The sequence below is a fragment of the Bos mutus genome, chromosome 1 (genome assembly GCF_027580195.1).
Source record: "Bos mutus isolate GX-2022 chromosome 1, NWIPB_WYAK_1.1, whole genome shotgun sequence".
Lineage (NCBI taxonomy): Eukaryota > Metazoa > Chordata > Mammalia > Artiodactyla > Bovidae > Bos > Bos mutus.
The window spans coordinates 70,133,712-70,151,849 of record NC_091617.1 but is presented as its reverse complement, the minus strand read 5'-3'; the positions used below and the strand labels follow the sequence as shown (position 1 = coordinate 70,151,849).

Below are 18,138 nucleotides of genomic sequence, written 5' to 3'. Positions count from 1 at the left end.
ACTCCAACCCCCAGCGGTCCTTGAGCAGTTATATTGTCTCTCAGATCTGTCCCTTTCCTGAGGACAGACATTGTAATTTCATCACCTCACAGCTGACTGTGACATCAGTCTCCTGAGGGACATCTCTGCCTCTGGTTTTATTCCTATTTGGATCCATCTTAAACATCCATACTAGAATAACTTTGCAGAACCAACACATATGTCCAAACTCCTTACCAGTCTATCTAGAACCATCCACTCTTTTGTAATCCTTGTTTTCAGTCTCCCTACTAGTATGCTTCTTAGGGTAAGGGTTTTGCCTTACTCTTCATTTTATTCCCAGTACCTAGAATAGTGCCGGTCATTCATTCATGGGTTTTATCCATTCATTTGGAATTTATGGCATTCAGCAAATATTGAATAAATGAATGTTATTCAATGAATGAATACATCCATGACCTGACTCTTAATCAGTTTAAATGCTGTTGTTTTTCTTTTTCTCACATAAATTTTTTGCTTGAGAGATACTCACTCATTGTTTCCTGACCACATCACATAACCTTGCCACCCACATGTGTGATTTTATTCAGTTTCTCTGGCTTGTAATTCTCTTCTCTCTCTTCTCTGATAATCAATGACCTACATTTCCTTTAAGGCCAAAACCAAATTTCACCTTCAATGTGAGTGATATTCAAGGCTTCAGTGATATACTCTCTCATCATATATGATTTTTATGGTATCTACTTAGTACACAATATTTTTATATATTTTTTCTTTTCAATATATTTATCTTTTAAATACCTCCTCAGTTAGTATTTAAACCCCTTGAATTCAGAAATCTGTTTTATGCCTGTTTTTATTTCTAATACTTAATCTAATACTATAAGCTTAATAAATATTTATTAGTTTCTAAGGATGGTTGGAGAAGGCAATGGCACCCCACTCCAGTACTCTTGCCTGGAAAATCCCATGGACGGAGGAACCTGGTAGGCTGCAGCTCATGGGGTTGCTAAGAGTTGGACACGACTGAGTGCTTTCATGCATTGGAGAAGGAAATGGCAACCCACTCCAGTGTTCTTGCCTGGAGAGTCCCATTGATGGCGGAGCCTGATGGGCTGCCATCTATGGAGTTGCACAGAGTCGGACACGACTGAAGCAACTTAGCAAGGATGGTTAGATTTTTTTGCATTGATATAATTCATCATAAAAGGTCTGAAGCTTCTTTAAAACTAATTTAAATTCTAAGTGAATAATTAAGCTCTTAAAATTTGAGAGTAGTATTTCCATCAAATTTAAACCTAGTATATGTATACATTTGTGTACATATATATCCATTTACCATAATATACACTGAGTCACAGTTACATCTGGTTGTTTTACTATGTTGATGTACTATGGGTCATTTTTCAAAGGCAAATATTATAGTGCATCCCAGGACACCTGTGTTCACACGATCAGTTCTTTGAAACTATATTTGGATGTGCAAGCTATTAAAAGCTTCTTGTACTGAGTGACCTTTCAGGCAGAATTTAGATCGAATACTCACACTGCTGCTGCCTGTTGCTGAGTGGATAGCAGCAGAAAACCCTGGATTCAAACCTCTGTGGGGCTTTTGTTTTGCTTGTTTTGTTTCTTTTCATTTTGCCTTAAGAAGATGAACAATGAAACCACAACCCTGATATCCTTGAAGGAGGCAATGAAAAGGTTGCTAAGGGCTACAGGGAGGGAGCAAGCATGGGTCGGCTTTTCTGGGAAGATGGGTAGGAGAAGAATGAAGAATAAAAACGGGCAAATAACTACAGGCATGCTAATTAGAATTCTTTTTCTGTTCATGTGTTCAGGTTCAAAAATTGTGTCCATTAATAATAAAGAAAAATCTCCTCCTAGGTGCTATATTCCATTTGATTTATGCATGCGCTATATGCTGGGCTTAGAAAAATAAATAAAATGTGGTTTCTGTCCTCAAGGAGCTCACAGCCTTTGGAATAACAGATTTATTCAAAAATGCTTACAGTTTAATGTGACTGACCTTATAATGGTGATGCTCCTAAAGGGCTATGAGAACATGAAAAGAGGAATGAATTTTGCCTTTGATACTAGGAAAAGGAACCCTTCATAGAGGGACGTTTAGACTGGATCTGAAAGTGTGAGTAGGAGTTTGTAAGAAATAAAAATATGGGAAGGAATTCTAGGGTGAGGAAACAGTCCATGTAAACCACAGATGCTTGGACTATCATACCGTATTCAGTCAGCAGCTAGATGTCTCATGTGACTGGTGACTAAGTTGTGCAAGAGGACTGGCAGAAGATAGGGGCAAAGGTTAAAGAGTCTACAATTCCTGCTGAGGAGATCCGACTTGACTCTAGCAATATCACTAGGCAAGTCAGGGCAGCATAGAATGTATATAATAGTCAAGTTATGAGAACAGAATTGTGTTTTAGAAGAATAGCTCTCGGGGATGGACTGGAGGTGAAAAGCAGAAATCTAGTTTGACTATTGTAATCCTAGGTTGAAGTGAAAGATGGTGATTAACTGACTTACTAGAGATAGAAAGGAGGGAATAGATTAGAGACATGTTGATGGAGAGAAAGGGGAAAAATAGTGAGTTATTCTGAGGTTTCTAGTTCAAGGAATTGGGTAGTTGGTGATCCCATTAACTGAGCTGGACAACTGTCACAGAAATGCAGATTTGCAGACATGTTCCTTAGGATTTATTTGAAACGATCTAGGAATGACTTTGGAGAGGGCAATGGCACCCCACTCCAGTGCTCTAGCCTGGAGAATCCCATGGATGGAGGAGCCTGGTGGGCTGTAGTCCATGGGGTCGCTAGGAGTCGGACAGGACTGAACAACTTCCCTTTCACTTTTCACTTTCATGCATTGGAGAAGGAAATGGCAACCCACTCCAGCGTTCTTGCCTGGAGAATCCCAGGGATGGGGGAGCCTGGTGGGCTTCCGTCTATGGGGTCGCACAGAGTTGGACACGACTGAAGCGACTTAGCAGCAGCAGCAGGAATGCCTTTGAACGATCAAGGCTATGGTTTTTCCAGTAGTCATGTATGGATGTAAGAGTTGGACTGTGAAGAAAGCTGAGTGCCGAAGAATTGATGCTTTTGAACTGTGATGTTGGAGAAGACTCTTGAGAGTCCCTTGGACTGCAAGGAGATCCAACCAGTCCATTCTGAAGGAGATCAGTCCTGGGTGTTCTTTGGAAGGAATGATGCTAAAGCTGAAACTCCAATACTTTGGCCACCTCATGCGAAGAGCTGACTCATTGGAAAAGACTCTGATGCTGGGAGGGATTGGGGGTAGGAGGAGAAGGGGACGACAGAGGATGAGATGGCTGGATGGCATCACCGACTCGATGGATGTGAGTTTGAGTGAACTCCAGGAGTTGGTGATGGACAGGGAGGCCTGGCGTGCTGCAATTCATGGGGTCACAAAGAGTTGGACACGACTGAGCGACTGAACTGAACTGAACTGAGGAATAACTTTTGGTGAAAGGATTCCAAATAATTGCTTCAATTTATGTAAACCTGTATACTGATTGACAAGCTAGAGTTTATCTCTAGAGTTCAAGCTGGAGATGACTTATAAGAAGTATGTTCTTAAAGGTCTAAAAGTTAATACAAAGAGTTTACCAGATATAATAGTTTTGACTTGTAGACAGATTGCTGGCATATTAGGTCATGGAGGCCTATGTTCCTATGAAAATGCATATTTCATACAGAGCCTTGAAAAAAAGTGAAAATGTTAGTCTCTCAGTTGTATCTGACTTTGTGCAACCCCATGGACTCTACACTGCCAGGCTCCTCTGTCCCTGGAATTCTCCAGGGAAGAATATTGCAGTGTAGCCATTCCCATCTCCAGGGATCAAACCCAGGTCTCTCGCACTACAGGCATATTCTTTACCATCTGAGCCACCAGGGAAGCCCAAGAATATTGGAATGGATAGCCATTCCCTTCTCCAGGGGATCTTCCCAATGAAAATGTACATTTCATACAGAGCTTTATCTATATGCATACAGAATCCAGAGCAATGAGAAAATTCCATTGCTGAAATTTCTGAAGATGGAGTGCAAGGGGAGGGGTTTACTTAGTAAATTCAGCTTAAGACAGTTGAGTCTGATACCACCATCTAAGTGGAGATGTACAAAACGTCGTTGAAAATTCAGCTCTAGAGCTTAGGATAGGGGTGGTGAAGTGAAGTGAAGTGAAGTCGCTCAGTCGTGTCTGACTCTTTGCGACCCCATGGACTGTAGCCTACTACTCTCCTCCGTCCATGGGATTTTCCAGGCAAGAGTACTGGAGTGGGTTGCCATTTCCTTCTCCAGAGGATCTTCCTGACCCAGGGATCAAACCCAGGTCTCCCGCACTGTAGGCAGACGCTTTACCCTCTGAGCCACAAGGGAAGGACAGGGGTGGTACCTGAAGCTAATTAACCTTGGAATAAAGTGAAGACCAAGAAGAGAAGATGGTCAAGGACAGAACCTTAGGCAACCACAACAGTATTCAGGTCACTGGGGACATAGAAACTCAGGGAACTGGCTGTGTATCACTTCATGAAGGACAATGTGGGTGACTTCACACAAATGAGTTGTGGGATTTCAGTTCTTTGTGGTTCAGTTAGACGTAATTTTGGTGCCACAGCGCCCTCTAATGATCAGGGTTGTTCAGAGCAACTCAGGTCCCCCTTTTGCTGTTACATGGCCTAGCATTTCACTAACACCACAAATGTCATAGAAGACATGTTTTATTACTTCTGTGTAAGACCTCTGCTAGGTATTGGGGGACAAGCATAAAGATGTTCAAGAAATAGTCTATGATCCTCTCTCTTCAAGAGTTTACAATTTAGATCACGAAAAGCTAACTCTAAAAATAAAGGAAGAGATGGGGAGTGACAAGTAATAGAGACAGTGTCTGTGACAGAGAAGCAGGCAAGGAGCAGATCTCCAGGTAGAAAGGCTGAGGGATTCAAGAAGGCGTGGAATGAGCTTATCCCTGATGGATAAGACTTTGATAGAATAAGGTGGAGAAAGCCACCTTAATAAACATGGGTCTCAGCACTTGCTAATAGCTATATGATGGTTAAGTCTTGATCTTTTTGAGACTCAATTTCTTTATCTGTAAAATAGTAAAAATGACTGCTTCACTACTTATAGTTGTTATGAGAATCAAAGTTTGTATAAAATACTTCTTAAAGTATGAGGTACAATATATTAATAAAATGAGGCAGATAGCTGAGATAATTGGACAATTCACATGTTCGGCAACATAAGGAATGCAAGAACTAGGATGATGACTAGAGAGAATGGCAAATGGGAACATCTATCCATAATTGTAAAATTTAAGTAGCTACTGCTAGTGACTGTAAATAATGTATTGTAGCTATATCTTTAGGCGAAATCTTAGTTTTGTGCTCTGACCCAAATTAACCTTTGATTCTGTTATACTATAGAGTAGACCACAAACTCCAAGCTTTAGAAGCACATTTTAAAGAACTGGACTTCATCAAGGATAATCTGACACAGAAATTTGAAGATCATAGCAAGACTTTGGCAAACCAGGGAGCCCAAGATGAGCTATGGAAAGCAGTTCTGTCACTCAAGTGAGTATCTAATCAGAAATCAGTGGAATTTTGTGGTTTCATGAGAGCTTGCAGTGGTCATTCTAAAACTGGGTTTCTTAATATGGTTCCAACAATGCGTTGTGAAGAAATCACATTTTCTCAGGCTCATTCATTCAAAAAAGATTGATTTGAGTGCTGGTTTACTTCCCATACTGTGGTACACATCTCAGAGTCCCTTACTTGGCAAAGTCTTAATAACACAGAGATGGATAATGTAAGTACTCTGCCATTAAAAAATTTGTACTATGAGTGGCCTGAGATTTAAGCTATCCAGTTTAGTGCAAATCCTATTTCTTTTCTTTTAAAAAAAATTATTTTAATAGTATATATTTGTTAATTCTAAATTCCTAATTTATACTATGGTAACCATCCAATTATTTTCTGTGTCTGTGAATCTATTTCATAAGTAAGTTCATTTGCACTATTTTCTTAGATTCCACATATAAGTGATATTGTGATGTTTGTCTGTCTTACTTCACTTAGTATTGTAACCTCTAGGTCCATCCTTGTTGCTGCAACGATATTATTTCACTCTTTTTTACTGCTGAGTAACATTCCATTGTAGATATACACCACATCTTCTTTAGCCATTCATCTGCTGATGGGCACTTAGGTTGCTTCCATGTCTTGGCTTTGGTAATAGGGCAGGCCCTATTTCTAAAGTATTTTCTAAACTATAACAGCTGCTTCTGTTCTAAACCCAAAAGCTGGGTTGGCCTCTTGGTGTGTGTTGGGCCAAAAGACACAACCAAGCCAAAGATTTGGACAAGGAAGGATTTATTACTTGCAGCAAGTAAGGAGAACAGCAGGGATCTTTCCCTAAGCAATGTCTTCCCAAATATCAAAATCAGGAAGTTTTAAGCTAAAGATAGATGCATATTCATGAAGGAGCTTGAACAGAGGAGACCAGCACAGAACTGGGGCAAAAGCTGACAGAATTCAAGCTTTAGTGATTGAAGTCAAAAGGGTCAGAAAAGGTCAACATCATCATTCTATCCTCCACCTGGGCTCCAAAATCACTGTGGATGGTGACTGCAGCCATGAAATGAAGATACTTGTTCCTTGGAAGAAAAGCTATGACAAACCTAGACAGTGTGTTAAAAAGAGGAGACAATACTTTGCCGACAAAGATCTGTCTAGTCAAAGCTATGTGAGAGTTGGACCATAAAGAAGGATGAGCACCAAAGAACTGAGGCTTTCAAACTGTGGTGCTGGAGAAGACTCTTGAGAGTTCTTTGGATAGCAAGATCAAACCAGTCAATCCTAAAGGAAATCAATCCTGAATATTCATTGGAAGGACTGATACTGAAGCTGAAGCTCCAATACTTTGGCCACCTGATGCAAAGAGCTGACTCATTGGAAAAGACCCTGATGCTGGTAAAGACTGAAGGCAGGAGGATAAGGGGTGCAGAGGATGAGATTATTGGATGACATCATCAACTCAATGGACATGAGTTTGAGCAAATTCCGGGAGATAGTGAAGGACAGGGATGCCTGGCATGCTACAGTCCATGGAGTTGCAAAGAGCTGGACATGACTGAGTGACTGAACAACCACCACCACCTGGGTGGGGCCTTAGTTCCTGCAGAACTTTTAAGATACATATCAGATTGTTATGTATATCCTTTTAGGAAGAATTGAGCTTCCCTGGTGGCTCAGATGGTTAAGAATCTGCCTGTAATGCAGGTGACACAGGTTCAATCCCTGGGTCAGGAAGATCCCCTGGAGAAGGAAATGGCAATCCATTCCAGTATTCTTGCCTGGAGAATCCCATGGACAGAGGAATCTGGTGGGCAACAGTCCACGGGGTCACGAAGAGTTGGACACAACTGAGCAACTAACACTTATCACTGAACTATTGTTTCTTGATATCCTTTCCTTTGTTCAAACATTCCATCACTTCCCTTAAGATCATGAATTACTGAGACCTGTTCCAGGGCAAGCACTGTGGCCAGGCTTAGATCACAAAACTGCTTAGATAAACAATGGCTTTTCTTATGTCAAGAGATCCAAGTCTTGTTCTCTTTCTCTGGAAACCTCTAACCCAATCTGTTTAAAGTTCTCCTAGTATGTTTATACTTCTTTGAATTATCCTAATAAAATTCACTTTATGGCTGTACATAGAGAGTTCTACTGCTTAAGAAGTGCCAACATTTTTTGTAGGTTCACCTCAATGGAACTGAATATTTTATACAGCTACGTCATTGAAGTACTTGTCCACTTGCACACTTGTGTGCTTGAGAAGCTGCCAGATCTGGTGAGAAGTCTTCCCACCTTAGCCTCCATCCTTAGACGAAAAGTCAAGAATAAGCACATCAGAGTTGTATGGGAGTCTGTTCTGGAGGAACATGGGTTGCAAGAAGGAGATATCACAGCACTGTGTATCTTCTTTGTAGCACATGGTAACAAGGCAGAACACTACATTGCTAAAGTAAGGCAGATGTATATAAGAGATATCAATTTCATGATCTCTAATATGGTAAAGAACCAGGCGCTGCAGGATGGTTTGCTGAAGGCTGTGCAGGTCATTGAGAAGGGGAAAGCAGAGATGGCCCCCCAAGAGAAAAAGTCACCCCTAAAAGAGTTGATACCATCAGTCAAAAGCTAATCTGTTACACTGGACTCAGAGATTCCATGTCTAGTATAATTTATCTTGCAAATAGGAAGCAACACATATATACAATTTATCAGGCTTATTTTTAGCAAAAGTGAGAAGAGTGTTAAATTATAATACACTGATACAATGGATACTTTCTGTGTAGCAATATAAGAGAATGAAGAAGCTTTCATTTAACTGTATAGTAACACAGAGTTATCACCAAGATGTGTTTTAAAATATTTCCAACATTATTGCTCAATGGGAAAAAAAGGGCAAAAACAAATACATAGGCTACTATATCTATAAACTTCTGGAGAAATACATTAAAAAGTGGTAACATTGTCTTAGGGAAGAAAACTAATTAGAGGCTAGGGATCAAAGGAAGGAAGAAGTCTTTTCACTGTTAATTCATTTTGTACTTTATGAATTTTGAAACATGTGAATGTATGATGTAGTAAAGCAAAAAAAAAAAAAAAAAACTACTATATTTTGTATGTTGATGTGCATTTTCTTTCTGGTACAGTTCCACAGGTATTTTATACTATAAAGGGAATTCCCATACAGTGATCATATATTTTATAATCTTTTTTGAACAAATGCCATGCATATGTAGTGTCAATAATAGAAACATTTTAAAGTGTGGTTTCCTGCCCTACAGGCAAAAGTTACTTAATTTGGAAGGTACAAATTCAGGACGACCAGAATGAGTAACACCTTGGAGGGAAGTTACCTAGAGAAGGATGAGAAGTAATACAAGCTGTGTTACCTTGCTGGTTCCTCCTTGAAAATAAGTTGGTTGCCAGATACATGCACTCAGTCTTATCCTTCTCCAGACACATTGTTTAGAGAAACCATGCCACAAAAGAGAGACTGGAACTATGTCTTGGAAGTGTTACTAAATCAAACTTGGGTCTGCAACAAAGCCAATCTACTGACATGCGGTTGTGTTAAGACAAAGTACAGCATTTATTGCAGGGCACCAAATAAAGAGAACAGGCAACTTGTGCTTGAACAGACAGCATTACCAAGTCCGAGCTGGTTCTACTCACTGACCAATAAGATGGCAAACTAATGTTTCAAAATAACCATCCTATCTGGGTCTGGATGCCAGGTTCTTTTATAGAATGAGTGGGGTGGAGGGGGTGGGGTGAGGAAAAGAAGTAAAAAGCCCCTTCATCTTGCAAATATCTCCTAGAACAGCAAGTCTGGGGAAGAGATGTGTCAATTTCTTCCTTCCTGTAGCCATCCACAGGTGAACAGCGTCCTGAACAAAGGTCCTGATTTAACAGTCAGGCAGAGGGGCAAGGTTCCCTGAGGCAAGCCATCTTGTATAAACAGTACAGAAGGGTACTACAGAAAGGTTGGCTGAGGCGTATAGAGGGAAGAATTTTCAAGTTACCGCTCGGGTCTCAGTTTGTTTTGAGGTTTTCCTTTTTCTGCCCAGAGACCAATCTTGCGACACTGCCCAGTGTCCGCAGTCCCCGGGAGCAGGAGTCACGCGAGAAAATTAGAGCCACAACGACCCGAGGTGGGCGGTGGCTCACCGGTGAAAAAACCCGCCAATGCAGGAGGCGCAGGAGACGGGGGTTACATCCCTGGCTTGGGAAGATCACCCGGAGAAGGGCATGACAACCCACTCCATTATTCTTGCCTCAAGAATCCCAAGAACAGAGGAATCTTTGGGGCCACAGATGATAGTGACGCAGAGTCCAAAAGGACTGGACCGACCTAGCACGCAAGCACACACGCCGCGCGAGGGGAGGGGCGGGCTCTCTCCCGGGCCAGCAGGGCGGGGCCAGCGGGGCGGGCAGTGCGCGCGCAGGCCCGGAAGTCCCATCGGCGGAATGTTAGCTGTTTGTATCCTTTGTCGGTTTTCGATGGTGGGAGGGGCCGTTTTGGCGGGCTGTCGTGACGCCACTAGCCCTTGCGGGATTCTGAGGCACCGCCGCTAAGATTAGGCTTTCTGGCTGACTTTAGAGAGGACGAGGGGTGGGCTCAGAATCCGAGTAAGGCGTGAGCGCGGACCCACAGCAGCGGTAAAACGGAAGTCCCGCTCCAACGGAGCCCGCGTCCGGAGGGGAGCTGCAGTCTTCCTCGAACGATGGGCCGAGGGCTATGCGCCTCGGCGGCCTGCGTCTTGGCTGCCAGGAGCTAAGGGAGCGTTCTCACCTGGTAAGCGGGAGGAGGGGAACTTGGCGCGTGGCTCAGGCTGCGCCAGAGATCTGGCGCCCACCTTCCGCCCTGCTGCAATGGTTGTTAATGCCTGGGAGCAGCCAAGGTTCATTTGTTTTCTTTCCGGATGTTTATCTTAAACATGGACAAATACACCGCCTTCCAGGGTTTTACTGTTTACCTGACCTGTAGAACACCATTTTTACTTCTAGACATTTGATGCTTTCAGTCTCTGAATTCTGGCAGGCTACTGGGCATAATATTTAAAACGCAAAACTGTTACTTTGCTTTTTTCCTACTCGGACAGGAAACAAGATTCTTTCTCTTTCAGGTGTTGATGTTGAATATGCCTTATTAGCATATTAAAATGGCTGTACCCAAAGAGTCCATCCCTTCCTTGTTAGAATGTCAGTGTCAGATCTGTGTGGAAATCCTCTTCGAGCCTGTGACACTGCCTTGTAACCACACGCTCTGTAAACCATGCTTCGAATCGACTGTCGAAAAGGCAAGTTTGTGCTGTCCCTTCTGTCGCCGCCGGGTCTCTTCGTGGGCGCGGTACCGTAGCCGAACAAATTCTCTTGTTAATATGGAACTGTGGGAGATAATTCAAAAACACTATCCAAAGGAATGCAAGCTAAGAGCCTCTGGGCAAGAATCAAAGGAAATAGGTGAGTAAAACCCAGCGCGTTTGTTGTCTAAAAACCAAGATCATTTTGAAAGCCAACCGCCACTAATCCATTTTTAAAAGGATAAAACAGAGAGCCAGTTAGTATTTGTCTAATTTGGTCTCAAAATGTTGATTAAGGTCAATGGCAAGATTTTGTTCATTGTTATAATGCCCAGCGTGTGTTCACTTGGTATTTGTTCGATTAAAAATGAAAAGAAAAACCCGAAACAAAAGAATTGCCCGATAGAGTCTTCAGTCATGTGAAAAGTTATATAAATAGTCACAGAGGAGCCACAATTGCAGTATAGCAACAGCGGAAGTAAGGATTCTTGTGTTAATGTCCTTTTCACTTTCAATTATTTTCTCTAACTTGCTTGCCTGTACATTGCCATTCACTTAATTCTTAAGCTTGCAGGGAGCCTAAAATAGCTTTCTGTGGCCATCTAGTTCAGCCGTTTTTATTCAGAGGTCCTCCACAGTGTGGACTCTTCTTTATGCCCCAAACTGAACGCTTGACTCCAGCAGCTTGACCATTTATGTGCTCAATAAGTCATGCGATGTTTCTTGTTTAGGCTTTGAATGTGATGCTTAATGCTGTGATACACTGACCTTTTTTTGGAATTCTTTTTACTTATTGTCAGTTCAGTTCAGTTCAGTCACTCAGTCATGTCTGACTCTTTGTGACTCCAGGGACTGCAGCACACCAGGCTTCCCTGTCCCATCACCAACTCCCGAAGCTTGCTCAAACTCATGTCATGCCATCCAACCATCTCATCCTCTGTCGTACCCTCTCCTGCCTTCAGTTTTTCCCAGCATCAGGGTCTTTTCTTACGAGTCAGTTCTTCTCATTAGGTGGCCAAAGTATTGGAGTTTCAGCTTCAGCATCAGTCCTTCCAGTGAATATCCAGGACTGATTTCCTTTAGGATGGACAGGTTGGATCTCCTTGCAGTCCAAGGGACTCTCAAGAGTCTTCTCCAACACCACAGTTCAAAAGCATCAATTCTTCAGTGCTCAGCTTTCTTTATAGTCCAACTTTCACATCCATACCTGACTACTGGAAAAACCATAGCTTTGACTCTACAGACCTTTATCGGCAAAGTAATGTCTCTGCTTTTTAATATGCTATCCAGGTTGGTCATAGCTTTTCTTAGTTTGCCATTTTAACCATTTTTAAGTGGACGCTGTAGTGTTAAATACATTCACAGTGTTTTGCAATCATCACCACTATGTTTCCAAAACTTTTTCATCACTCCAGACAGACTCTTTAACCATTAAGCTATGACTCCCACTCTTCCCCTCCCCGTTTCCAGAGTTCTCTGTGAATTTGCTTGGTTTTTTAATTTCTATGAAGCCCCAGTAAAACACACACACCACCTATTTAGCAGAATTAAACATCATAGACATCCTTCCACAGAATTAGCTCATAAAATGTTCCCATAAACCCCAAAAGATACCAGGACAAATCACCAAAATCAGATCTCCGTGGTATAAGCAGAAGGAAGCATCTGGGCTGTGTGATGGATCTGAGAACAAAAGAACTTCAGAATAAGCAACAGGTATTCATTGGGAAGGGCTTCCCAGGTGCCTGGGCAGTAAAGAATCCACCTGCCAATGAAGGAGATGTGGGTTCAGTCCCTGAATCAGAAAGATCCCCTGGAGAAGGAAATGGCACCCCACTCCAGTGTTCTTGCCTGGGAAATCCCATAGACAGAGGAGCCTGGCGGGCTACAGTCCATCAGATCAGATCAGTCGCTCAGTCGTGTCCGACTCTTTGCGACCCCATGAATCACAGCACGCCAGGCCTCCCTGTCCATCACCAACTCCCGGAGTTCACCCAGACTCAACGTCCATCGAGTCAGTGATGCCATCCAGCCATCTCATCCTCTGTTGTCCCCTTCTCCTCTTGCCCCCAATCCCTCCCAGCATCAGAGTCTTTTCCAATGAGTCAACTCTTCGCATGACATGGCCAAAGTACTGGAGTTTCAGCTTTAGCATCATTCCTTCCAAAGAACACCCAGGGCTGATCTCCTTCAGAATGGACTGGTTGGATCTCCTTGCAGTCCAAGGGACTCTCAAGAGTCTTCTCCAACACCACAGTTCAAAAGCATCAATTCTTCGGCGCTCAGCCTTCTTCACAGTCCAACTCTCACATCCGTACATGACCACAGGAAAAACCATAGCCTTGACTAGACGAACCTTTGTTGGCAAAGTAATGTCTCTGCTTTTGAATATGCTATCTAGGTTGGTCATAACTTTCCTTCCAAGGAGTAAGCGTCTTTTAATTTCATGGCTGCAGTCACCATCTGTAGTGATTTTGGAGCCCAGAAAAATAAAGTCTGACACTGTTTCCACTGTTTGCCCATCTATTTCCCATGAAGTGATGGGACCGGATGCCATGATCTTCGTTTTCTGAATGTTGAGCTTTAAGCCAACTTTTTCAGTCTCCACTTTCACTTTCATCAAGAGGCTTTTTAGTTCCTCTTCACTTTCTGCCATAAGGGTGGTGTCATCTGCATATCTGAGGTTATTGTTATTACTCCCGGCAGTCTTGATTCCAGCTTGTGCTTCTTCCAGTCCAGCGTTTCTCATGATGTACTCTGCATAGAAGTTAAATAAACAGGGTGACAATATACAGCCTTGATGAACTCCTTTTCCTATTTGGAACCAGTCTGTTGTTCCATGTCCAGTTCTAACTGTTGCTTCCTGACCTGCATTTAGGTTTCTCAAGAGGCAGATCAGGTGGTCTGGTATTCCCATCTCTTTCAGAATTTTCCACAGTTTATTGTGATCCACAGTCAACTGGAATTCCATCGCCTCCACTAGCTTTGTTTGTAGTGATGCTTTCTAAGGCCCACTTGACTTCACATTCCAGGATGTCTGGCTCTAGGTCAATGATCACACCATCATGATTTTCTGGGTCGTGAAGATCTTTTTTATACAGTTCTTCTGTGTATTCCTGCCATCTCTTCTTAATATCTTCTGCTTCTGTTAGGTCCATACCATTTCTGTCCTTTATCGAGCTCATCTTTGCATGAAATGTTCCTTTGGTATCTCTGATAGGGTCCTCCCAAAAATTAGACACAACTTAGCAACTCCACAACAGCAACAAAGATAATATAAGTGTATTCATAAAATATGTGATCTCTTATGTCTGGCTTCTTTCACTTAGCATAATGTTTCCAAGGTTCATACAAGGTTCTATTATGCATTAGTACTTCATTCCTTTTTAGGGCTGAATAATTTATATATATATATATTTCATTCATTCATTGATGAACATTTGGGTAGTTTTCACCCTTGGCTGTTTGAATGGGTGCTGATATGAATACTCATGTACAAGTATTTGTTTGAATATGTTTTCATTTTTTTGTGTATATAGGAGTGGAGTTGCTGGATCATATGGTAATTCTATGTGTAGCCTTTTGAGGATCTGTCAAACTTTTTCACAGATCTGCATCATTTTACATTCCCTTAACAACGTGTAATCTCTGCATATCCTAACCAACACTAGTTCTTTTCTGCTTTTTAAAAATTTTTTTTCATTTTTTATAGCCATCCTAGTAGGTGTTAACTGGTATCTTAGTGTGTTTTTTAAATTGTGGTAAAGTATACATTACAAAACTTACCATTTTAACCATTTTTAGATGTGCAGTTCAAGGCATTGAGTACATTCGCATAGGTGTGCAAGCATCACTATCATCCCTTTCCAGAACTTTTTCATCTTCAAAAACTGAAACTCTATGCCCGTTAAATAATAATTCCTCAGTTCCTCTCTATCCAGCCCTTGGCTACCACCACTGTTACTTCCTGTCTCTATGATTTAACTACTTTATGTACCTTATATAAGTAGAATCATAGTAGCTATTTGTAGCTTTTTTTGTCCCTTCCCTTCTTCCCTCCCTTTCTCTTTTTCTCCGCTCTCTCTTTTTCCCAGTATGGGCAATTTGGCGACTTCATTAAAAAAAAATAATCCAAGTATAATTACCTTACAATATTACATTAGGTTCACTATTTCACAGCAGTGATTCAGTAATTTTACATAGTACAAAATGATCACCACCATCTTTCACTTAACATAAAGTCAGACTTTATGTTGTAGCATGTGAATGAATTTCATTTCTTTTTTTGGCTAATACGTGTTTACTGTGTTTGTTTATCCTTTCATCTGTCAGTGGGTCATTGGGTTACTTCCATCTTTGGCTTCCACCTTTTGGCTATTGTGAATTAACATTGGTGTACAAGTGTCTGTGTCCCTGCTTTCAACTCTTTTGAGTATGTACCCGAAAAGAAATTGCTGGATCATGTGGTAATTCTATGTTTTAATTTTTTGAGGAACTGCTATACTCTTCCATAACAGCTGTACAATCTTAAATACTCCCACCAGCAAGGGCAAGAGTTCCTTTTTGTATCTTTGTTAGCATTTGCTACTTTCTGGTTTTGTTTTCTTGGTTTGATGGAGTAGGGGGGAGATGCTGTTTCATTGTGCTTTTGATTTATATTTCCCTAATGACTAGTGACGGTGAGCATCTTTTCATGTGCTTGCTGGCTATTTGTATATATCTTTTTTGGAGAACTATCTGTTTGCTGTTATTGTGGGATTGCTTTTTAAAAATTCCTTTACTGTTATTTTAATGGCTTCTAGAGAAAGAGCTAAGTATACATATTTGTGTGCCATTTTGAACCAGAAAACCTCTGGCCTTTTTAAAAATGGAATTCCATATTCCTGTAGCTGTTAATAATTGTACACTTATTTTAATTTTGCATTTTATATTAATATGGGTTTAATGTAAGCTCAAAGGTAGCTATAGAATTCTGTAATTGCCTATAATGTAATTTTCTCTCTTGATCTGAAACAGTTGATGACTATCAGCCAGTCCGCTTATTAAGTAAGCCTGGGGAATTAAGGAGAGAATATGAAGAGGAGATAAGCAAGGTAGGTTGTAAATGTTCTTTTTTGGAAAAATTTTCTGCTGTGTTTTTGCATACAGTTTTATGTGCCTATATAAATAAATAATATACTGAAATGTTAATGATTTTAATATAGCTTATAAAGGCTTCAGTTGTTTTTTATTTATTTATTTATTTTTTTTTTTTTTTCAAGCCCATTGAGTCGGTGTTGCCATCCAACCATCTCATGCTCTGTCAGCCCCTTCTCCTCCTGCTCTCAATCTTTCCCAGGATCAGGGTCTTTTCCAATGAGTTGGCTCTTCATATGAGGTGGCCAAAGTGTTGGAGCTTCAGCATCAGTCTTTCCAAAGAATATTCAGGGTCGACTTCCTCCAGGATTGACTGGCTTGATCTCCTTGAAGTCCAAGGGACTCTCAAGAGTCTTTTTTTTTTTTTTTGTAATTTTAATTTTATTTTATTTTTAAACTTTACATAATTGTATTAGTTTTGCCAAGTATCAAAATCAGTTGTTTTTTAATGTGGACCATTACAGTATTGTTTCTGTTTTGTATTTTGCTTTTTGGCTGCAAGTCATGTGGGATCTTAGCTTCCTGACCAGGGGCTCAAACCCTCACCCTCTGCTTTGGAAGGCACAGTCTTAATCTCTGGATCTCTAGGGACATCCCAAAGCTCCAGTTTTTACATGTGTTCAAAATAATTAAAATTAGCTTTAGTTTATTTATACGTGTTTGGTGCTCTTCTTATGTGATAGTGATCTGTAAGCATTTAAGTATGAAGGAGATTTTTTAAATTTCCCTGAAGCTTTAAGCATAAAGGATAGGAAACGGTGGTATATGGTGTCTTAAGTCCATTCAGGCTCAAAACCACCATAGACTGGGTGAATGAAGCAACAAACATTGATTTCTCACAGTTCTGGATGTGGCGTTTGGCAAGGGTCTGTTTCCTGGCTTCTCAACAGCTGTCTTCTCACTGTGTTCTTACATGGCAAAGAGAGGGAGGGAGAGATGGATCACCTCTCTTGTATCTCTTCTTCTAAGGCTCAGTTCAGTTCAGTCGCTCAGTCATGTCTGACTCTTCGAAACCCCATGAATCGCAGCACGCCAGGCCTCCCTGTCCATCACCAACTCCCGGAATTCACTCAGACTCACATCCATTGAGTCAGTGATGCCATCCAGCCATCTCATCCTGTGTCGTCCCTTTCTCCTCCTGCCCCCAATCCCTCCCAGCATCAGTCTTTTCCAGTGAGTCAACTCTTTGCATGAGGTGGCCAAAGTACTGGAGTTTCAGCTTCAGCATCATTCCCTCCAAAGAAATCCCAGGGCTGATCTCCTTCAGAATGGACTGGTTGGATCTCCTTGCAGTCCAAGGGACTCTCAAGAGTCTTCTCCAACACCACAGTTCAAAAGCATCAATTCTTCGGCGCTCAGCCATCTTCACAGTCCAACTCTCACATCCATACATGACCACAGGAAAAACCATAGCCTTGACTAGACGAACCTTTGTTGACAAAGTAATGTCTCTGCTTTTGAATATGCTATCTAGGTTGGTCATAACTTTTCTTCCAAGGAGTAAGCGTCTTTTAATTTCATGGCTGCAGTCACCATCTGCAGTGATTTTGGAGCCCCCCCCCAAAAAAGTCAGCCACTGTTTCCACTGTTTGCCCGTCTATTTCCCATGAAGTGATGGGACCAGATGCCATGATCTTCGTTTTCTGAATGTTGAGCTTTAAGCCAACTTGTTCACTCTCCTCTTTCACCTTCATCAAGAGGCTCTGTAGTTCCTCTTCACTTTTTGCCATAAGGGTGGTGTCATCTGCATATCTGAGGTTATTGATATTTCTCCCGGCAATCTTGATTCCAGCTTGTGTTTCTTCCAGTCCAGTGTTTCTCATGATGTACTCTGCATATAAGTTAAATAAACAGGGTGACAATATACAGCCTTGATGTACTCCTTTTCCTATTTGGAACCAGTCTGTTGTTCCAGTTTTAACTTGAACATCTGTTGCTTCCTGACCTGCGTACAGATTTCTCAAGAGGCAGGTCAGGTGATCTGGTATTCCCATCTCTTTCAGAATTTTCCACAGTTTATTGTGATCCACACAGTCAAAGGCTTTGGCATAGTCAATAAAGCAGAAATAAATGTTTTTCTGGAACTCTCTTGCTTTTTCCATGATCCAGCGGATG

The 18,138-nt window shown here is 41.4% G+C and overlaps 2 protein-coding genes across 3 annotated transcripts in view; both read left to right on the top strand.

Moving 5' to 3' along the window:
• Window positions 1-1,516: 1,516 nt before the first annotated feature.
• Window positions 1,517-8,691, top strand: SMCO1 (single-pass membrane protein with coiled-coil domains 1). Its single transcript, XM_005897813.2, has 3 exons — window positions 1,517-1,683; window positions 5,438-5,587; window positions 7,772-8,691. Exons 1-3 carry the CDS (start codon window positions 1,634-1,636, stop codon window positions 8,214-8,216), a joined length of 645 nt encoding a protein of 214 aa, XP_005897875.1. The 5' UTR covers window positions 1,517-1,633; the 3' UTR covers window positions 8,217-8,691.
• The window catches only part of RNF168 (ring finger protein 168), a 28,246-nt gene continuing 15,561 nt past the window's right edge, over window positions 5,454-18,138 (top strand). The window contains exons 1-3 of one of the 2 annotated variants that reach the window (XM_070370921.1): window positions 5,454-5,587; window positions 10,711-11,047; window positions 15,904-15,984. In XM_070370921.1, coding sequence (XP_070227022.1) covers window positions 10,747-11,047; window positions 15,904-15,984 — 382 coding nt within the window. In that variant the 5' untranslated portion in view covers window positions 5,454-5,587; window positions 10,711-10,746. Of the gene's footprint in view, window positions 5,588-10,026; window positions 10,380-10,710; window positions 11,048-15,903; window positions 15,985-18,138 lie in introns of those variants that run through there. The other variant, XM_070370911.1, reaches the window with a different exon arrangement.